Raw genomic sequence first — 22,783 nt, forward strand, 5'->3', positions numbered from 1 at the left:
GCATTATAGCTCATCATATTGCTAGCGAAGATTTGAATTTGGGTGGGGAAGATAACATCCATTCAACCTAACCTCTAGAGACAAGCCCAATTGATTGAATATTTTTTTTGGAGTGGTCTTTAGTGCAACTTTTTGGACTTTCTGGTGCCAAAATCCCGCTGAAAAAATTGAGGTGAAATCTTGATTTGTGTTACTTAAATTGGTTTTTTGACTGTATATATGGATTCAGCGCCCTAAAAAACCTCTAGGGCACTTTGATTGTGTAGAAGTTACCCATTAAACTTCTGATTTCAATAAATTCCTGCCGGATTTTAGAAAAATTAAGCGTGGAAAACGCCGCAAAAAAAACTTCCAACAAAATGCACTAAATACAACTCATTTTTTGTTTGTTTTGTAAATGGATGATTATGCTATAAAAAAAACATGGTGATTGCCGGATGAAATTGTCAATGACAAACAACATTAAAAAGGAGCAAAGAATAGGTCTCCCTTAGAAATGAAAGCTTTGAGAGTGACACTGGTTCGGATTGCCCAAGAAAACCCAGCATAGAAATCGGTGGACAGAAACGCCCGAGCAACAAACATAACAACAATAGTAACATGTTAAATATGTTTTTTGATTGTTTTTCAAAAGATTAGATTGGAAGCACGGGCCTGCAAGAGATATTGTTTAAACAACAATTGAGGAATGCAAGGAATTTTCCACTGAATCGTCTGGAAGGGAAGTGACGTGAATGAATTTGTGAAGAAACCGCTTCCTCACAGACAATCCCCAACATGTACCAAAGTAAATGGCAGAGGAGCAATCTATTTGTGAAGACAGTTTTTTAACTGATATAGCTTAATTCAAAACAATACATGCTCAACGTCTTTAACCAGGCATTGGAACCATGGCCAACAATTTAGGGAACTGAAGAAGAACAACTATTAACATTATTATTATGAAAGAAGCAGTGCTGTGCAACAAAGAGCACTGCTGAATACAGAGAGACATGGAGTGTCTCATACATTTTCCATCCAACTTAAGGTATGCATTTTTAGTCTGTTGTAGGTCATTAGTTCGATTACTGAGCAGCTACAATGCAACAATCACTAATGTTTGAACTGAGTTTGGTTAATTTGGTGGAGCGTGACTTGACTTGTTTTGTAAAATGGATGTTTTTACCAGCTGGAAGCATCAACAATTTAAGCCAGTGGGCTTGCAAAGCGTGCACGTTGGTCCAGGTTTTATTCCAATAAATGGAAAAGCAAGAAGAACAAGTGTTGTCTGCCTCGTTGTGTCTACCCCTGGGACAAAAGAAGGGAACACATACGCTGAATCTTCTGAACCAGGAAGCAGAAATCTTGATGAAGGAGCACAGCGAAAGTGGAGGAAGATGATGAAGGATATAGAAACTTCTGGTTCGGCTGTTCCCATTCTTCGCAGTTTACGGAAAAGAGGGGAACCGCTTCCTAGAGATCTTGTTCTTGGGACTCTTGTCAGATTCAAGCAACTAAAGCGGTGGAAGATTATAGCTGAGGTAAAGAATTATAAGCATTCTGTTTTTTTTTTTTTTTTTAAGTGCTTCGAGAAACATGCACTGGGGTCTTTACTGCATACAACAGAGTTCCTTTGGCTAAGTTGCGCGGTCTAAGGGCTAACTATTTACTAAATTGTTCAGAGGCCTGCACTCGGTCTCATCCCTTTGAAACTTATGTCATTTGGATGCTGCAGACCATAGCAAGAATGGAACCGCGGTGGATGGATTAATACTCATCCACTTCATCAGTAAACAAGCACCCTGTTTGCATGTGCTTAGTTTTACTATCATTACAAAGATGAGATTTTATGCATTTCTTTACAACAATTGATCTTCGAGACTTGTGATCAAAGCCATACACAAAACAATGGCAATGCATATTCTACTTGATGGAGGTGGGATGGAAAAGGGGTTATTTTGCAGGGGCTGATATGTGATTTTAAGTTACAATAAAATAAATACTATCATATAAATTCTCTAAAGAATCATGTAACTCGGTAGCTGCTCTAAGAAAACATTAACATCTCAAAGATTTAGGGTCATTTCTCACTTAAGCATTTCGACAGTTAAACAAGGTTAAATGCTTTTGATAGATTATATTATAAAAATTGCTTAAATTAGGCTGGCAAGTGTGCCTTTAAGCACAGAATTCAGTAGCAAATTACCTAAAGAACCAAGTATCTCGGTAGCTTCTTTAAGAGAACATTGAAATCCGAAAGATTTAGGGTCGTTTCCCACCAACCCATTTCGCTACTTAAATAAGGTTAAATGCTTTTGATAGATTGGATTGTCATAACGAACCATGAATTGTTTAAATTAGTCTGGCAAATGAGTCAATTAAGCACTTAATTCAGTCAGATTTAATTTGATTTACTTTTTAACAGAATTACTCAAGGGTGATCTGTGTGAAACAGCCAGAGCAGTGATAACACTTACTTGAATTACACAAGCTGTGCAAAATAAACTTTGGTCAAAATCTTAGTTGTTATTAATGCTAGCGTAAAGTCTTAGGCTGTGCAAAATCGTCAATTTCTGACGAGCAGTTTGTTTCAATACTCTCACAAGATGGGCAATTATTTAAGATCCAGTCACATTATCCTATTGCAGATCATCTTGACAATAAGTGAACCCTCTAAAAGATAATGAAACAAGATGGAGTTAGGGGTTTTCAATGTCGAAATATGTAACTAGGTCCGCTCTTCAATAATGTCTTATGTAATCTTGATTTTATGTATTTGATGAAAAGAGAAAGAAAATTAATTATTATTATTTTTAAAGCATGGGTTTCATGCTCAAGGTTATTTTATTATGGGTCGAGCACCCATTGTTTGCTTCTAAGGCTTTGTCATAGAGTCAAAGAAGTCAAAATCTGAATTTTTGGGTCAATTCTCTCACACTTGTGAAGGAACTTAGGGCTTATTTTGTTGTAGCAAGACTGAAATTGCAGTCTTATTGAGAGGCCGAAGTTTGGTGACAAAAGGATCAAGTTTGTGAGCCACATCACCTAGAAGAAGAAGCACGCTAAAGCGTACAAGAAGGAAACCTTGTTTTCGACCTACATCTCCCACACGTGTGAAATTGTAGAGATTGCAGGAGGACCGAAAAAGTGTAGACCTGAAGCAGAAGCTAAAAATCTGAAGAGAACGTTGAGATCTGAAAATTTGGGTTTGTTTGACTTGGGTTGACTTTGTGAAGTATAAGCTGTTCAAAGGAGAAGTTGACTTGGTCTTGGAGGGGTCTTGGTCTAGAGTCTAAAGGTCTTGGAATTCGTCATTTGAAGATTCTATAAGAAGAGAATAATTCTTGTGGGTTTTCCTCTCTAGGAGAGGTTTTGGTCTTGGCTAGCAGCGTATATCTTGTGTCCTCTTTCTTGAAGAATGTAACTAGGTTCAGTCTTCATAATTGTACTTGAGTCAAAATGAAATATATTTGTCAAAAGAAAGCAAAAGAAATTTTATTATTAATTTAATTGACTTGTTAAAGCATGGGTTTCATGCTTGGGTCAATTGTCTTAGGTCAAGCCTCCATTGTAGGCTTTAGGATTATTTATTTAAGTCAAAGTCAATTCTTGTTTGGTCAAAGACTCCTCCATCAAAGTCTCCTTGCTGTCGGCCTAACCTTATATAGAGACACATCTCTTCAAGAACTCATGTCAGCCTATTTCACATGGAAACAACTATATATACAAGCCTAAGGTCTTCGCATTAAACATAGTGAAGGAGCTCAGATTTCAGAGAAGATTTCGATGAATCTCAGAGACAGAGTTTCGGTGATCTCAGAGATATGTTTTCTGTGATGTCAGAGAGAGAGTTTCGGTGATCTCAGAGACAAAATTTCGGTGATATTAGAGACAAAATTTCGGTGATCTCAGAAACAAAATTTCGGTGATCTCAGAGACAAGTTCGATGATTACAAAAGATAACTATTCGGTGAATTTCAGAGATACAAATTCAGTGTACATCAGTGATGGAGTCCGAAAGTTTCAGTGAAGATTTTTTGTATATTACAGTAAGGGAATTTGGTGTACTGAAGTTAGAGTTGTCACCTCAGGACCAAAGGCATGATTGTATTGCAGTATTGGTCATCATTGCTGGACCAAAGCTTGGGCTATCTCCACAGTATCATATTACAGAACAATGTGTGCCAATATTAGAGGACTATGTTGCTACCTCTACAAGAACGAAGACAGGGATGTCACTACAGGGTTATCTCATTGTTGAAGACGTGTTGAGGACTAAGAGCTGAAGAAGAATAGACAAGGTTGACTTGATGGAGGGAGTCTCTAGTCTAGGTTGTGAAGGTCTTGGTCATCTCATCTTGTTTTGAATCTATTGAAGAAAGAATCCTTGACTGGGTTTTCCCCCTAGAGTGGGGTTTTGCCCTAGATGTGTGCCTACATCTTGTGTCCTCTTCTATTTGTTGATTGGCATTATTCTTGATGATAAGGAAAATATAAATCGAAAGAAAGAATAATAATAATAAACCATCACAAGATAATGTCATAAGAAGAGAAATCAATTAACTTGCCACCTCCTTGGATTTCTCAACATGGTATCAGAGCTATGGTGAAAGAAGGTTGAAAATCACCTTATTCGCAAGAAGGTTTTGGAATTGAAGAAAAGTCACTGTTTGAGATCAAACTCATTGTCAAGAGTAGATTGAAGCATCCAAGACAAACAAAGGTCTAAGGCCTCCTTAGTTAAATAATTTGAGGGAACATTCACTACAGATAAAAGTTCATCATTTAAGGATTGAGCAAGAGTTCATCATTATCACCATCATACTACTAGAACAACAACAATCCTCCTACACTTGAAGAACAATTTGAAGTTCAAATGACTTGTATGAAATGATCCAAGTCTGGTCTAAAATTTCGAGCACTATTATCCGAGTTCTAAAAGCATTCATTTGAAGACTATGAAAGGAACCCGAAGTTTGTCCTATGGAAAAAGAAAGCAGTCTTTGAGGATCTGAGATGATAATACGAGCACAAGGAACCAACTTAAAGAAATCAAGTAAGTATTGTCATTTCAACTAGTCTAATGAGCTATCTAATCAGAGGTCTGTAAACACAAGGTATGTATACTCATAAGCTTTTAGATTTTTAATATCTCTAATCTTAAATGATTCATGTAATCCTTGTTTATAGCTAGTCTACGGTAAAAATTGTAATCCTTAGATAACATACATATTAGAACCCTAATCGTTATCTTCTAGGGTTTACAAGTAATCTAGGATGTCAAGTAAAAGTCCTAATGTTGATTGAAATGATGAATAACTTGATCTTCGATATCATAGGATTCCATCCTCCATGGTTACGTAGAAGATCTAACTTGAGAAATTAAATCATGTTCTTCGTATCACATGTTTTGCTTGAAAGTAAGAACTACAAGCATAAAAGATCATGGCTTAATACAAAGAGAACACTTCAAGGAATCCTTACAAGGTTTGTTAAGGAACATCTCCAGGTATGTCTTAGACTATACACCTTATAAAATTCTCCTAATATAAAAAATACGTTCATCTTATTTTGAAATTTGTATTACTAACATCTTTTTGTCTAGCTTCCTTGAATCTTAAAGATTCTTGATTGGATGATTCATCATTAGATAAATCTACCCTCCTCATATCTCTGATTACTCTTATGGAACCCTAGAAAGGTTCATTGTAAAAACCCTAACTTAAGGGTATGTCGATGATTATGTGTGAAACCCTAATCTGCTTAGGGTTATTGTTGAAAGAAAATATCTGATGTTTTGATGAAGTCTAAAGTAACTGACTGATGCTTGGATGATGTCTTGTTTGGGGTTTTGGTATGGTTATGGAAACCCTAACGTGTTAGGGTTGAATGATAATGTCTAAAATCCCAAACCTTTGAAGTATTGATAATTTAGGGTTTGCTATGTTTTGTATTGAAACCCTAGATCATTAGGGTTTGGTAGAGTGTATAAGCAAGACCCTTATAATGTCTTAGAAATGAAATCCTTGGCATGTGTGTGTTTGTCCGATCAAACCCTAGTCTGATCAAGTTTGTTATATGTCTAACTCTTATTGATATTTGTAAAGTGGGTTTGACTAACACATGATATGAAATGCCTATGCATGATGATGAAGTCCTAGATGTATGAGTTGACCTATTTGTCGATGGTCATGAGTCCTAGGGTTTGGAACTAAGCCCTAGTCGAAGTTTGTTTCTCTAGGATGATAATATTTGTGAATTATAGGGTTTTGAGAGTTAAACCTTAGTAGAAGTGAAAAATCTCTGATGTATGATGACAATGTGATAATTTGAGATTTGTGTAAGATTGTTGAAATCTGAGTTTTAGTTATGATTGATGAGAAAATCTAGGGTTTGCAACAAACCCTAGTGGAAGCTAGTCATGTTGTTGATTGAGCTGTGATTGGTTTTGATTGTTAAATCTCATGTATGAAATCTAGGGTTTGTATGAAACCCTAGTGGGAAGTCTAACATATGAATTTTGAAAGTTGTTAGATACTTTGTAGATCTATATTTGTTTGAATTGTTTCTAGGGTTTGCTACATGTTGTAGTAGGGTATGTCATACCTTTGGAAGAAACATTGAAACCTAGATGTAATGAAAGTTGTTATGAAATAAGCCTTGATGAAGTAGTCTAGGTTTATGACAAAGTCCCTAGCAAGATGTTGAAGAGTATGTGTCTCTTGTTTGTAAGTTTGGGCATCTGATATATAAAGTTGAATGCTTTTGTGATTTTGATATGGTTAACTTCATGCTTCTATAGATTTGGTTGTACTTGCTATCTAAGTTGTGTAGGTACGTGATCTTCAAGGTAGTGAAGATGTTCGTAAAGAAAAGTTGATATGATAAGCATGATGTGAATGGTGATGGTAATGATAACTCTGATGAGAAGGATGGAAGCCACGAAAGGTTCTCCGATGTCGTAAAGAAGTAGACCTTCCTAAGTTAAGAGGGAGCCTGGATGAAATCTCCCTAGGTTAAGAGGGAGCTTGATTGAAAGAAATCTCCCTAGATTGAGAGGAAGCACGGATGAAAGGAATCTCCATAGTTGAGAGGGAGGTCATATCATAGTCATGATGGACACCTTGATAGAAGAAATTGGAGAATGTATTTTTGAAGGGATGCTTAGTTACGAAAAGTCCGGATCGATTTATGAAATATGTTGTTGCATGAAAAGTAGGAAAGGAAGCTGCATGGTTGAGGAATCTTCTGTTAAGATTCATTGGGAAAACTCTAAGTCCTACTATGAAAAGTTGAGAAGCAACATCAAGTTGTCTGGAAGACCCTAGAGGTTTATTTCTGTTTGAAAGTTTGTTACTGATTGGGGTTGTGTTCGTACAGGGAAATCTCTCGAAGTTTTGATAACACGCTGGTTACCAATCAGTTTGATTGGGAGAGATTTGTTATTGAGGCTTTGTGATTGAAACATTGCCTGGGAGCACATCTGGCCGACACTTTGTGTTGATGTCTAGTTCCCAAAGTAGGGAGGGTGGTGTTGGTCATTGAACTTCGACCTTGGATACATACCTAGATCCTTGGGTTGATGGTTAGCAAGTAAACCTGATGGTACCTAGAGAGGCTAAAAGCTTTAGTCCATCTTAGTTCCACTCGGATAGATTGCCCTGGTCAGGAATCTAGTCCATGGCATTGCGGTGCCTAAACTCTTCATAGATTATGTGTTTTGAGATCTTCCATGTACCTCTATAGTTATATGTAAGTATGAATATCTCCCTAGTTAAGAGGAAGTGTTGAAGAATGTAACTAGGTTCAGTTTTCATAATTGTACTTGAGTCAAAATGAAATATATTTGTCAAAGGAAAGCAAAAGGATTTTTATTATTAATTTAATTCACTTGTTAAAGCATGAATTTCATGCTTGGGTCAATTGTCTTAGGTCAAGCCTCCATTGTAGGCTTTAGGATTATTTATTTAAGTCAAAGTCAATTCTTGTTTGGTCAAAGACTCCTCCATCAAAGTCTCTTTGCTATCGGCCTCAAGTAAATCATCATCAAGTCAAGTCAGCCTAACCTTATATAGAGACACATCTCTTCAAGAACTCATGTCGACCTATTTCACATGGAAACAACTATATATACAAGCCTAAGGACTTCGCATTAAACACAGTGAAGGAGCTTGAATTTTAGAGAAGATTTCGATAGATCTCAAAGATAGAGTTTTGGTGATTTTAGAGATAGGTTTTCGGCGATCTCAGAGAGAGAGTTTCAGTGATCTCAGAGAGACAGAGTTTCGGTGATCTCAGAGATAGCTTTTTTAGTGATCTTAGAGACAAAATTTCGGTGATCTCAGAGACAGAATTTCGGTGATCTCAGAGGCAAGTTCGGTGATTACAAAAGATAACTATTCAGTGAATTTCAGAGATACAATTCACTGTACATCAGTGATGGAGTCTGAAAGTTTCAATGAAGATTTTTTGTATATTATAGTAAGGGAATTCAGTGCACTGAAGTTAGGGCTGTCACCGCAGGACCAAAGGCATGATTGTATTGCAGTATTGGTCATCATTGCTGGACCGAAGCTTGGGCTATCTCCGCAATATCATATTACAGAACAGTGTGTGCCAATATTAGAGGACTGTGTTGCTACCTCTACAAGAATGAAGACAAGGATGTCACTACAGGGTTATCTCATTCTGAAGACGTGTTGAGGACTGAGAGCTGAAGAAAAATAAACAAGGTTGACTTGATGGAGGGAGTCTCTAGTCTAGGTTGTGATGGTCTTGGTCATCTCATCTTGTTTTGAATCTACTGAAGAAAGAATTCTTGACTGGGTTTTCCCCTAGATTGGGGTTTTGCCTTGGCTGCGTGCCTACATCTTATGTCCTTTTCTATTTGTTGATTGGCATTAGCCTTGATGATGAGGAAAATATAAATCGATAGAAAGAATAATAATAATAATAAACCATCACAAGATAATGTCATAATAAGAGAAATCAATTAACTTGCCACCTCCTTGGATTTCTGAACACTCTTGTTCTATTGATCTTCATGTTTTATTAGCTGTTTGATGATAACTATAAGAACACTATAATAATCAATAAGAAGAAAAAGCTAATTATAAATTCTACAAGTTGAAGTTAAAGAACATCACAAGCAGTTATCAAGTTAAGAGAAATCACCCTAATCTAGCTGCCCTAGATTTCCCAACATTTAAGGTATATGGAAGTCCTTCTCTTCTTTTTGTTGGTTTTAACTTTGTAAATCAAACTGGGTGTTATCGCAATAAACTTCGTTTATGCTGACAGTTGCAGTGTCAACATTTAAATTGTAATAAACAGGGAAAATTTCTGATATTGGGGCTATCAACGTTTTTGGAAATCTAATATGGCCTTGCGAAGGAATTCGCTGACAACGAGGGTAGCAACATTTTTCATTTTGGCTAACAGGCTAATTGTCAGTGCCAAAACTAGTTTTCAAATTTTAAAAGTGATGGTGAAAACTACGTTTCAGCTATTTTGGGGTGAAAACTACGTGTGCCGGTTGATGGAAAAACGATACAGGGAAAAGGTCGACAATCTGCCTGTTAGCAATTTTGGAGCGAACAAGGAGCGTTGACATCTCCATTGTCAACAATATTCAAATAGGCGGAAATCCTAACCTCCTGGTTGTTAACGATTTTGAAAACAGGCGAAAATGAAAATGCTAACAGTTAGCCTGTCAACGAAAGTTGCAAACATAAAACCAGTAAAGCTGAAATCTACAGTGTCAACGTTTTTTCCAACAGATTCGAAGAAAAGTAGGATGAACAGAAGAGAGGTTTTGGAGGAGTTTTGGGCCTGATTTGCAGAGGGACCTGTTTTGCTAGCTAGGATGCTGAGCTACCATTTAGGGACCTGTTCTATTTCCAAGGGAGGCAGTTTAACAAGATATTTTGCTTTACCTAAACATCAACATATTTTCCTATAGTTATTCTAGGAAAGACAAAATATTTTCTAAGTTTTATATTTTACATGCATGAACTTGAAAGATATTTCAGATATCTCAAATTATTGTAATTAATATGGTGACTACTATTGTGCAAACAATTATGTAAGTCTTATATAACAGTTTATGAAGAATGAAGAAGGGTTGGAAATTAATTGAAAAACATATTTGCAGTCTGATATATTTGAGAAATCTTGAATATATTTACAGTTTTTAATGAGCAGTGTGTAGGAAATTCATGTGTAGCATTTCCTTGTCAGTATTTCTTTGTTATGCAAACTTTCTGTCATGTCTGAGAATGTTAGGTTCTAAGATTGGATTTCAATTATGCTCCTCTCTTGTATTATCAACCATTAGTATTTGTTGCTTCAGTCACTTATAAACTCTGTTTCCTTCCTGTTCTTCTTTCTTCCAATTTCTCGAAGAGTCAAAGGACTTGTTGCTTTCATGCTTTGTACAACTTGCTCATTGGATCTGTAATTTCATTTGTTTAAGAACTGAACTCCATGCCCAATGGTATGTTTTGAAAACCACCCAACCAATTTCATCTAATGATCTAAATTTGGCCACCGAACTCAATTGCATAAAACCTTCTACTACAGTGACCATAGAGTAGTTGAGTTTTACGTAGAGATCCCTCTCCGGGTTGAAGGGCCAACTTTCAACCTAAAAGAGGTTTGAGGTTACCTTAGGGTTTTTCTCGCAGCTAGGGTTTTCCCTAAGTGATATTACTTGGAAAACCAAAATGATTTTTCAGTATATTCTATCCTTACAGTGTAACAATACAATATGAATATCCCACATCATCCATAAACTGCCAATCTATTAACCTTGGATTAGAATACAACCATAGTTCCTTAACCGAAATTAAAAAACCATGGATTGAACTACCATACACCACAAAACTGCTAAAAAAGAAAACCATAAAAAATGGATGCAAAAAAAAAACTGCCCAAAAAACTCCCACTTGCTCTAGGATTTGCACCCTATCTAATTGAAATAGAAAATTCTAAAGATGATACATGCATGTAGGATGTGGGTCACTCACTCCATTGATTGCCTACAACTACTATTGCTTCCAAAGAGAATCCTCTAGTGCGCTCTTCTCTTCATTACACTGCTTTGAAGGAGAGTACATACATAACAACATGTTAAGAAGCTAACACTCCCTCTAAGTGAGGAGGGTGTTCTCCACCAAACCATGTCTCTCTCAACATCTCAAACTGTTGAAGAACGTAACTAGGTTCGGTCTTCATAAATTGTATTTGAATCACAAAGAAATGTATTTATCAAAAGAATGAAAAATAAATTATTATTATTATTATTATGACGGGTTTCATGCTTGGGTCATCATGTTTTAGGTCAAAGTCCCCATTGAGTATTTCTAGGATTTATTCTGAGTCATTGTCATTTAAAAGAGACCCTTCTTGGGCTTTTGAATCATGTAAAAAGGTTTATTATTGAGTCAAATAAGCTATTTGTCACTTCCACACCAAGTCGGCTTTAAGGAGATAAAGTCGGCCTCAAACTGGGTAATTCAACCTCACCATAAGCTGATATATTGGAGCAGTTCGAATTCATTTGGAACTCACTCGTTCACTCAAGTTCGATATCCAAGAAGAAGAGCGGAAAAAGTGCAAAGTTGGAAAAGGAGGCTAAAAGGAGTGCGAAGTTGGAGAAGAAGGAAGAAAAGGTCAAGATCGAAATTTTGGGCTATCTATCTCTCTCTTGTGTGGATTCCTCTAGGAGATCGAAGTCTCTTTTGTCAAGTCGAAGTTGCTGCTAGGTTGAAATTGTTGTTAGGTCGAAGTTGTTGCTGAAGGGTTATCATCTGTAAGAAGGAATAAAGGGATGACTTGGTGTGAAGGAAGTTTGTGTCTAGATCAAGAGTCTTGGATTATCTCGAGAAACTATTGAAGGAAGATTTGTTGACTGGGTTTTCCCCTAGATAGGGATTTTTCCCTGGCTGAGTGCCTACATCTGGTGTCCTTGATCTTTGTGTTATGGTTTTGGTAATTGCTTAGTGAACTAAGTTAAAAGAAGAATATAAGAAAGATAATAAGAACATAAGAATATCACAAGTAATTATCTATATAAAGAAAATCTATCTGCCTTTCTGATTATCTAACATGGTTTCAGAGCTAAGGTGAAGAACGAAAAAATGCAACTCAAAGATCTATTGAAGAGTAAGGAGTTCTAAGAAGCTTTGAATAAGGGTCTTCAAAATGAACATATAAGAATCCAAGTATATCATCTTCAAGGACAATATCTAACTCAATGAAGGGTGAAAACAAACTAGAAGGAGCATCTAACTACAGGGCATGGAAGAAGAGGATAGACCTCATCCTCGAGAAGAATAAAGTTTTGGATTTAGTCAAGGGAAAGGTAAAGAAGCCTACTAATGAGTCAAGTGATGCAGAAAAGGAAAAATTCAAGGAAACAAAAATATTGGCCATGACTCTAATGTTGGATGGAATAAAGGATAAACTCATCCCCTGTATACCCAACATAGACTCTGCTCAAGAGATGTATGAGGCTTTATCAAAATTAGTCACTATCAAGAATCTTGGTCAAATAGCAAGCCTTAAAATGAACTAAGATCTATAAAGATGACAAAGGAAGACATTGTGGCATCTTTCTTTGTGAGAATAGCCAGATTAAGAGATGAACTCCAAGCGATTGATGAGATAGTACCAGAGAAGGAACTTGTAATCACTACACTTCTAGGTTTACCAACATCATGGAGTGCCTTCTCATTAGGTCTCAACAACTGGAAGGAGACTGCAACATTTGAACAACTATGGAATGCTTGCAGTCAGGAAGAAGTTAGGATTTCTCTAGTAATTATCAAAGAGAATGAAGAAGAAAAAGTTTCAAATGCCTATTTCGCTCATCACAAGAACAAAAGATCATTCAAGAAGACTAAATGGCGAGAAGGAAGATAGACATATCCAAAATCAAATGCAACAACTGTCACAAGATGGGTCACTATAAAAGTGATAATCCTGAAAATCTGAGAAATAGAGATCATGCAAATGTTGCCGAAGAAGGATCTCCAAAGAAGCACAAGTCCAAAGAATTGGAAATAAAGGACTTATACTACTAAGCTCTTCGATTTCGAGTTTTTGAATTATTTTGTATTTTGATTTCTAGAATTTATAGGTTTAACATTCTTTGGAAAAACATTGTTGAATTGTTTTGTTAAAGTTTTAGGTATCCCTTGAGATTGGATTAAGAGGGAGCCCCCACCATTTTCCAAAGATAAGTATCTTACTCCATGTATATTTGGTTTTTTCTTTTCTTATCTAGATGTGGTTACACTAGATACTAATCACATTTCTTTTATATTTTCCTTATTTAGAAAAAGCTTGCTGATATGATCAAGGGCTATGGAGAAGACCTCACAAGACAAAGCATAGAATTTCTATTGGAATTGATGTCCTATAAGGTTTGTCTAAACTCAAAGGTATGTCTTAGACTATAAGTTTTGTTTCTCTTCGTTATAAAGGTATACTCATTCATTTTAAGGAATCTACTAACAAGTGTTATGTCTAGGTCCTAGGACCTTTGAATCATAGAGATTCTTGTTTGGGAGATTAATCATTAGATTGAATCTACACTCATTAAAATGTTTGTGGAACCCTAATAGTTTCTCTATAAAACCCTAACTTAAGGGTATGCCAATGCTAATGTGAAAAACCCTAGTCTACTTAGGGTTACTGATGAAATCTAGAAAACACCTATTCTTTTGCTGATTGGAGTTTTAGTATTGTTATGGAAACCCTTGTCATTTAGGGTTGGATGGTAAAGTATTCCTTGACCTTGAGGTTTTGGTAAATTAGGGTATATGAGTAAAACCCTTTTTGTATCAAGTATAAGCTCCTAGGAATGAAACCCTAGGTGTATCTTTGTCTGTCTGATCAAAACCCTAGTCGAATTGAGATTGTTATACGTCTGACTTTAATTGTATTGATATTTGTGTCTTGGGTTTGTCCTATATGTGTCATGATATGCTTGTGCATGATTATCCTAGATATGTATTTGTGCTAACCTATTTGTTGATAAGTTCTAGGAGCTGTAACTAAGCCCTAGTAGAAGTTTGATATTCTAGGATATGTTGATGTTGTTTCCATTATGATGATAAAATCTAGGGTTTACAACAAACCCTAGTAGAAGTTGGGCACATTGTTGAAACCTTGTTATGATTGTTTTTTATTAAGGCTTAGTGTCTTATGAATGGAATCTAGGGTTTGCATTAAATCCTAGTAGAAATCTAACATATGAATTCTAAAATTGTTAGATGCATTGTAAGTGTACTTGTTTAAATTGCTTCTAGGGCTTGCAATATATTATAGTAGAATATGTCACATCTTTGGAAGAAATATTGAGGCCCTAGATATAATGAGACTGATATCTTGATTGAGTTACTAATGTAATCTAGGGGTTATAACCTAACCCGAGCAAAAGTAGTTGAAGTATAAAAGTATGTGTCTCTTGTTGTTTGTGAACCTAACTAAGTTTAGGTATTTGTTGTCTAAACTCTAATGCTTCCATTAGTGTATGATTATGATATAGTTAACTTCATGCTTCTATATGTATTTGGTTGTACTTGCTATCTAAGTTGTGCAAGTACATAATCTTCAAGATTGTGAAGATGTTCGTAAGTAAAGTTGATTTGGTTGATAAAGCATGATAAAGGAAGTTGTATAAATGATGATGATCAAGAAGGATGGAAGCCATGAAAGATTCTCTGATGTCATAGAAAAGAAGTTGATCTCCCTAAGTTAAGAGGGAGCTTAGATAAAGAAAAGAGTATATCTCTCGAGTTGAGATGGAGGGCATATTATAGTCATGATGGATACCTTGAAGAAGAAATTGGAGAATGCATATTGAGGTGCTGCTGAAAGAAGGAAAGCGAAATTTGGTTGTTGCATGTAAAGTAGGAAAAGAAGCCGAATCATTGAGGAAACCTTTTTCAAGATTTGTTTGGGAAGCCTTGAAGTCCTACTATGATGAATTGTGAGGCAACATCAAGAAGTCATAAGACCCCAAAGGTTTGTGTTTACTCATGAGTATTTGAAAAATTATAACTGATTGGGGTTGTGATTGTTTAGGTAAACCTCTCAAGGTTTTTGAAAAGCATGCTTGAGGTTAGACAGATTTGATATGTTGAGGCATTGAGTGTGTATAATGCCTAGGAGGACATTTGGTTGGCATATGTATTGATGTCTAGATCCTGAAGAGGGGGGTGGCGTTGGTCTTGGAGCTTTGACCTTGGATACACACCTAGATCCTTGGGTTGATGGTTAGCAAGTAAGCCTGATGGTACCTAGATTGGCTGAGAGCTTTAGTCCATCTTAGTCCCACCCAAATAGATTGCCCTGGTCAGGAATCTAGTCCGTGGCACCGTAACTGCCTAAACTCTTCATGGTTCATGTGTTCTGAGATCTTCCATGTACTTGTATATGTAAGTATGAATACCTCCCTAGTTAAGAGGGAGTGTTGAAGAATGTAACTAGGTTCGGTCTTCATAAATTGTATTTGAGTCACAAAGAAATGTATTTATCAAAAGAATGAAAAAGAAATTGTTATTATTATTATTATTATTATTATGACTTATTAAAGTGTTGGTTTCATGCTTGGGTCATCATGTTTTAGGTCAAAGTCCCCATTAAGGACTTCTAGGATTTATTCTGAGTCACTAGAGTCACTGTCCATTAAAAAAGACCCTTCTTGGGCTTTTGAATCATGTAAAAAGGTATATTATTGAGTAAAATAAGCTATTTGTCACCTCCACACCAAGTCGGCCTCAAGGAGATCGAGTCAACCTCAAAATGGGTAATTCAACCTCACCAGAAGCCTATATATGGGAGCAGTTCGAATTCATTTGGAACTCACTCACTCACTGAAGTTCGATATCCAAGAAGAAGGGCAAAAAAAGTGCGAAGTTGGAAAAGGAGGCTAAAAGGAGCGCGAAGTTGGAGAAGATGGAAGAAAAGGTCAAGATCGAAATTTTGGGCTATCTATCTCTCTTGCGTGTGGATTCCTTTAGGAGATCGAAGTCTCTTTTGTCAAGTCGAGGTTGTTGCTGCTGCTAGGTCAAAATTGTTGCTGCAAGTTGTTGTTAGGTCGAAGTTGTTGCTGAAGGGTTATCATCTGCAAGAAGGAAGAAAGGGCTGACTTGGTGTGGAGGAAGTCCGTGTCTAGGTCAAGAGTCTTGGATTATCTCGAGAAACTATTGAAGGAAGATTTGTTGACTGGGTTTTCCCCTAGATAAGGGTTTTGCCCTGGCTAAGTGCCTACATCTGGTGTCCTTTATCTTTGTGTTATGGTTTTGGTAGTTGCTTGATGAACTAAGTTAAATGAAGAATACAAGAAAGTAATAAGAACATAATAATATTAAAAGTAATTATCTATATAAAGAAAATCTTTCTGCCTTCCTGATTTTCTAACACAAACTACCCCATAGCTAGGGGGTTGGTCAAAATGTTTGCCACTTGTAAATTTAAAAGAACATACTTAAGAACTATTGCTCCTTTTTGAACTCTATCTTCAAGGTAATGGTACTGGATATTGATGTTCTTAGAGTGATCATGAAATATTGGATTCTCAGAGAGCTCGATGCAACTCTGATTGTCATAGTAAACGACGTGCGTAGCCATATGGCCTCACAACAAGCAGAAGACACTGCCATATATTCTGCATTTTCTAAACTGCGTACAATAGTCAATTGCTTCTTGTTGAACTAGGAAGTCATACCTATGTCCAAGCTAAAACAAAACCATTAAGTGCTCTTCCTAGCACGTGCATCTCCTACCCAGTTAGAGTGAACAAAACCATGCCACACGAACTCATATCTTGCATTTACCTTAAGCCATAATGAGTTGTGCCCTTCAAGTATCAGTGCACAGACTCAACATCTTTCCAATGAATCTGCTTGGGTCCAACCATTAATTGGCTCAAGTATTTTTTGCAAAACATATGTCAGGCTTGGTTATCACAAGATAAATTGGGGAACAATCAGCTGCCAATACAAAGAAGGATCTACCAAATCTGAATCTAAATCAGCAAAAAACCTCAGATTTGGAACTGTAGGAGTGGCCAAGGGTTTATAATACAACATTTTAAATCTCTTCAAAACTCTGCTGTGTACTTCCCTCGTCTACGGAAGACCTCACTTGTACCCAACCAAATCTGTAGACCTCTATCAAATTCATTGGCCATCTTCTTGCACCATACAATGAGATTCTTAGAATTACTAATGAGGATCAAAGTATCTACATATAGGACCAAGATAAGCATTTTACTATTTAAATTTATAAAATAAATAATAAAGATTAGGCTTTGTAATAGTCCCAGACTACTCTCAGTGAAGCCGGCATTTAAAAATTAGTAAATACTTGTTAATCCTTGAGTACCATGCACATGGAGATTGTTTGATCTCATAAAGGGCCTTCTTCAATTTACACACATGGGTATCTTGCCTATGCACCTCAAAACGCCTCGATTCATGTACACTTCCTCTTCAATTAGGCCATTCAGGAACACTGTGTTTATCTCCATCTGGTATAAAGGCCAACCAAAAGCTGATGCTAAAGACATGATGACTTTATTATAAATGTACTTGGCAATTGGAGCAAAGGTCTTGTCATAATCAACTCCCTCTCTCTAGGAGAATAATCTCACTAGGAATTTGGCATTATACTTCTCTACTCTCCCATCAACAGCATGCTTGATTTTGAACAGCTAGCTGGAGTCGATCATTGATTTCCCCATTGGTCTCAGCACAATCTTCCAAACATCATTCTTTAGGATGGAGTTATACTCCTTTTGTCATGGCATTCTGCCATACTTGCTCAACAACAACCTTCTTATAATTGAAAGGCTCTTCAACAATGATAGAGGACATCTGTGCAACATATGTAGGAAATTTCCTAGGGGGATGAATCACTTGGAAATAAGACTTTGGCAGCTCCTACTACTTTCATGCCTCTTGCAAAATCTGGGTAAGCCATTTTGGTTTCTTGGTTGATCTAGATGCTAAAGGCACATTTGTTCCTGCACTGGAACCTTGCTGATCTGAATCTGATTTTGCTGTAATATGCAGATCAACACTTGGGACAGCTTGATTTTTTTCCCTCCTCAACCTCCATAGGAGGTTCTTTAGACTTAGAGGACTATGCATGCTCGTCAAGTTTAACCTCTTGATTTACCATAGTCTTCCTTTGTGAAGGAATGTAAATCTAGAATGCCTTGATGGTCTCGTTATAACCTCCACTCTTGATGATAGAGGGTTGTCCTCATCTTGTTAGGCACATGGATATAAATGGGGCAACCAAAATTTAAATACACAAAAGTATGATACATGTGACTTCTCACTAGTAAAGGCTTCTTCTAATGGCTTGTCCTTCAGTCTCCTATGAGAATTCCTATTCAGAATGCATACAATTATATTGAGTGCCTCTGTCCAAAGACACATGGGCAAATGCATGTCATGAATCATTGCTTTGGCTGTGAATGATGGTCTAATTCTACCTCTCTGCAACACCATTTCATTGCACATTGTAAGGTATTGTTTGCTCTCTCTAGATTTTTGCTTCTCTGCAAAATTCATCAAAGTCCTTGGAGGCATACTCTCCTCCATTGTTTGATCTCAACACTTTGATTTGTGTCCATTTGATTCTCAACCAAGGCCTTCAATATACTATCCAATATATCTCTCATGGACACCTTTGTTAGGCCCACAGTATGTTATGGTTCAAAGGTCTGGGGGCCTTGTTTGCTTGATTCTGATTGAATTTCGGTTCTGTGAGTGCATACCTTTCTTCTTTGACATATCATCAGATGGAAGCAACAAGTTCTTGAACCCATCATTCTTGCAGAGTTTGATGCTCGACCTTTCCGGCTTGAGCTTATGTTTGGCCTAGTCACACTTGTCCATCGGATTGAATGTTTTGTTTTAGAGAAGGGGCATGACAGGTATCCATACTTGGCCCGCTGTTCATTATTGACCATTGCCTTAGCTAATTCCTCTAGTTAGGCTCAATGTTTGTTTGTGGGGATCTCAAATTTCTTGGAATCTATGGGTATTTCCATGGATTGTCTTCCTCCTTTCAGAAACTCCTTGGATGCTCTTGGACGTCTCTTACCTAGTGGGCAGGAGCTGAACAGGATTATTTGTGATGACATTTACATATAGTTCATGCAAGTCACTTTGACCAATACAGAAGGTGGACTATGTCCAATGGCTGCTTTCTACACTGAGCACTTCATGGAGGCATGGGATGGATTCATTGTTCAATTGTTGAACACTCTCCGTCATTGGGCACATGCTCTTTGGATTCCCCTTGGCCAGTTTTGAGTGGGTCTCATAAACTTCAGATGGAGAGGGATCACCAGATTGATTACGCAAATACGATTTGCCAAGTATGCCATCTTCATGAGATTGAGATAGAGGAGCACTTTATCTTCCATTGCCCCATAAATTACACAATTTAAGGGAAGTTCCATTATACTTTTAGTGGGTCATGTTACCCCTCAAACTAGTAGGGGTCCTAGGAGGTAATCCTATAGAGCAACTACTAGATCAAGGGTAACAATAGAGCGATAGTTCACTGTCACCTCAACTAAAGCTCCCTGCTCTTTACGGACTTTCACCGATGGGAGGAGACCCAATATAAAGGGGAATCACTAGATGAATGGAACAATGAGAGGGCAAGGAGTGATTCCTAAGGCCTATTCACAAGAGAGACTCAATTATATGGCTTTCTTGCTCGGGAAGCAAGGTGATATGCTCTCTAGGAAGGGTTAAGAGGATTCTCGAGGCTAGGGTTTGGGAATATATCTTGCAAAGATGATTCCTAGGCCTGGAAATCCTTATGGAGAATTGGTCTTTGTGTGATCTTTGTGGAATTGGCGTCAATAGGTTGTGGGACCACACGGGACCAAGCAGACCCAAAATTAGGTCAAGGGTATGGAGTTGATCACCCAATGAGGGGCTTGACCTAATTAGGGAGGAGAAGAGGATCAAAGGACAAATTTTCTTTGAGGTTTGAATTCAATGATCCTAATGAGGCAAGAAATGGTCCTTGTGCTAGGGCTTGCTATATCTTGAGATCCCACCGTCAGATTTGCTTCAAATTTGGAGGTCCTCTAGAGCAAACCTCAACGCAGTTGTGGACCAAAAATCGAAGTGTTTGGATGGCTAGATTGTGAGGTACTTGATGCCCTAGGTGGCCTATGTAGGCGAGGCCTAGAAAAAGAGGGAGGTGAAAAGAATAAGCGTTGAAAATGATCACAAATGGAGGATTAATGACTTTTCCTTTGGGAGAGATGGAGTCAAGGAGAATTTATGGTTTGGAAATAATTCACCCAATTAAGGAGGCCTTAAAACAACTTCGTAGGGCATTAGGGCATGAAAGCAGCGACTTCAAGGACTTTATACTTTGATTTGCAATAATTGATGACTTATCGAGATGTATTTATCACAAATTATCTCTAGGAACATTCACCCATTCATACATGGCCCATGACATGATGCAATGCTATAAAAGATCACAATTTCCACTAATTCGTATAGAAAAGCAGTAAATTTCAGACTTGTATAGCGAAAATCCCAACAACATTCATGTGACAAAGTAAATAACAAGAATAAGCATGAAAATAACACTTACATGTACAAAAGAGTATATCCAATCATCAAATTATGCCAATAATGAAGCTCCAAGACAAGAGAGAGATATCCAAACATCAAAATTCATCCATAACATCCAAACTCATCCTCCAAAAGGGATAGCGAAAATTTCACAAGAGAAAATAACCCAATCCAAGTGATGATGATGAAAATGAATTATGTCACTTCTATTTATACACTATAATGAATTCGATTTATCTTGTCTTTGAGGTTTCTGCGAGTTACATCATGTTTAGATTCTAAAATAAAATAATGTGCATAATAACAATACTTTTGGCGACAAGCCCACCAAATAGCTCAATAACATAATAGGAAGCCTCTCAAGAGGGTCGAATGATGAACAAAGTGAGTCATTGGGCCTTTGAGGAGGCCTGATGAAGTCCAAATGGTGCCATGATGTGAAACTGGACTCCGAACATAGTGGACAAAGGGGTTGGCCCCTTGTTTTCCTGTGGTGCTCCCATGTGGGTGTGGAGGAACAAGGACATTCTCACGGGTCTCCAAATGGATCGAAAATGCCTGTAGACCATCTATAAGGGCTAGGACAATGACATAAGCCCTCCCTCTACAGCGAGAGACATCATTTGGACTCTGGAACATTTGCCAAGTGAATGGTGCATGTGTGGAGTCGATTGGGCATGGTGAACCAGGTGCATCATCCTCATCCAAAAGGTGGAACACGAGCAATCAACGAGTGGTGCTGGGATCCATGAAGTACGCTCTGCTATGGTGGACACCATGGCTCTCAATGCTCACCCTACAAGTACCAATGTGGCCCTCTTGAGGGCTAGGACCCTGTATAGGGAGACCAAACCCCAAATGGAGACCCACTTGCAATCCTGCATAAGATCCAATTCGTCCCCTTGCCCTCCAATACAACAAATCATTAGAGTAATTAAGTAAAAGAGTTTACAAGTCATGAGATCAATGGGCGCTTCATGATGGCATGCCCTTCCATGGGCTTTGGCATGTACAAGTGTCTCGAAGCTCAACAGGGGGTTAACCAAGGACCCTATTAGGTGGTTTCAACCTTTAAAGGGGGTGACATGTCCATGGTACATCCCTCAAGTGGCAGGTGGCAAATGATATAGAAATGGAACAGAGTGGGGATCAGGAAAACATCCAAACCACATGTCATGGCGCAAGGGTAGCTATAATAGGGGAGGCCCACCCCTGGGTATATGAGTGTAGGATGTTGAGAAATCTAGGGCAGTGAGATGAGATGATTTCTCTCAGCTTGATAACTGTTTGTGATGTATTTTTAATTTTACTTCATTTACTTCTTGCATATTATTATGTGTTCTCTTCATCAAATAGCTACCAAAAACAATAAAGAACAATGAGACAAAGGACACAAGATATAGGCGATCAGCTAGGGCCAACACCTCTCCAATCATGAGAGGAGAACCCATAGAATTCTTCTTCTTATAGAATCTTCAATTGATGAATTCCAAGACCTAGACCCTCTACCAAAACCCCCTCCAAGACCAAGTCAAAGTTTCTTCTTGATGAGCTTCTCTTCCTTGAAGTCAACACTAGTCAAACTTATTCACTACTTCAGATTTTTATGTGTTCTCTTCATCAAATAGCTACCAAAAACAATAAAGAACAATGAGACAAAGAACACAAGATACAGGCGATCAACTAGGGCTAACACCTCTCCAATCATTAGAGGAGAACCCATAGAATTCTTCTTCTTATAGAATCTTCAATTGACGAATTCCAAGACCTAGACCCTCTACCAAAACCCACTCCAAGACCAAGTCAAAGTTTCTTCTTGATGAGCTTCTCTTCCTTGAAGTCAACACTAGTCAAACTTATTCACTACTTCAGATTTTGACCCCTTAACTCAGAATTTTGGCTAGCTGTTGCAGATCTGCAATTACGACTTCTTCTGCAGAAACCCTAGGTTACATAAGAGGCTTGAAGATGGACGAATTTCCCTTTTCTCTTCTTCGCTCTACTTGGCTTCCCTTCTTTGTCAACTTGGCTTGCTAGAGAGACTTTTCTTAGTCCAAAATATAGCTCTTGAAGATGACTGCAACTTCGTGCTTACTGCTGCAGAAATGATGCCCTAACACTTCGCACGTGTGGAGGAGAATGACCCAAAACAGACCTATAATTGCTTTGAT

The 22,783-nt window shown here is 37.6% G+C and overlaps 1 protein-coding gene across 1 annotated transcript in view; it reads left to right on the forward strand.

The window, feature by feature from the left end:
* Window positions 1–449: 449 nt before the first annotated feature.
* Window positions 450–22,783, forward strand: part of LOC149204961 (pentatricopeptide repeat-containing protein At3g59040-like) — a 278,602-nt gene continuing 256,268 nt past the window's right edge. Inside the window, exons 1-2 of the mRNA XM_089394852.1 lie at window positions 450–1,027; window positions 1,169–1,520. Of these exons, the coding sequence (XP_089250978.1) occupies window positions 993–1,027; window positions 1,169–1,520 (387 nt within the window). The 5' untranslated portion in view covers window positions 450–992. The remainder of the gene's footprint in view (window positions 1,028–1,168; window positions 1,521–22,783) is intronic.

This window comes from Pinus tabuliformis, chromosome 1_2 (assembly GCF_031772625.1).
Source record: "Pinus tabuliformis cultivar Carrire ecotype Pingquan chromosome 1_2, CPIR1, whole genome shotgun sequence".
NCBI classification, from domain to species: domain Eukaryota; kingdom Viridiplantae; phylum Streptophyta; class Pinopsida; order Pinales; family Pinaceae; genus Pinus; species Pinus tabuliformis.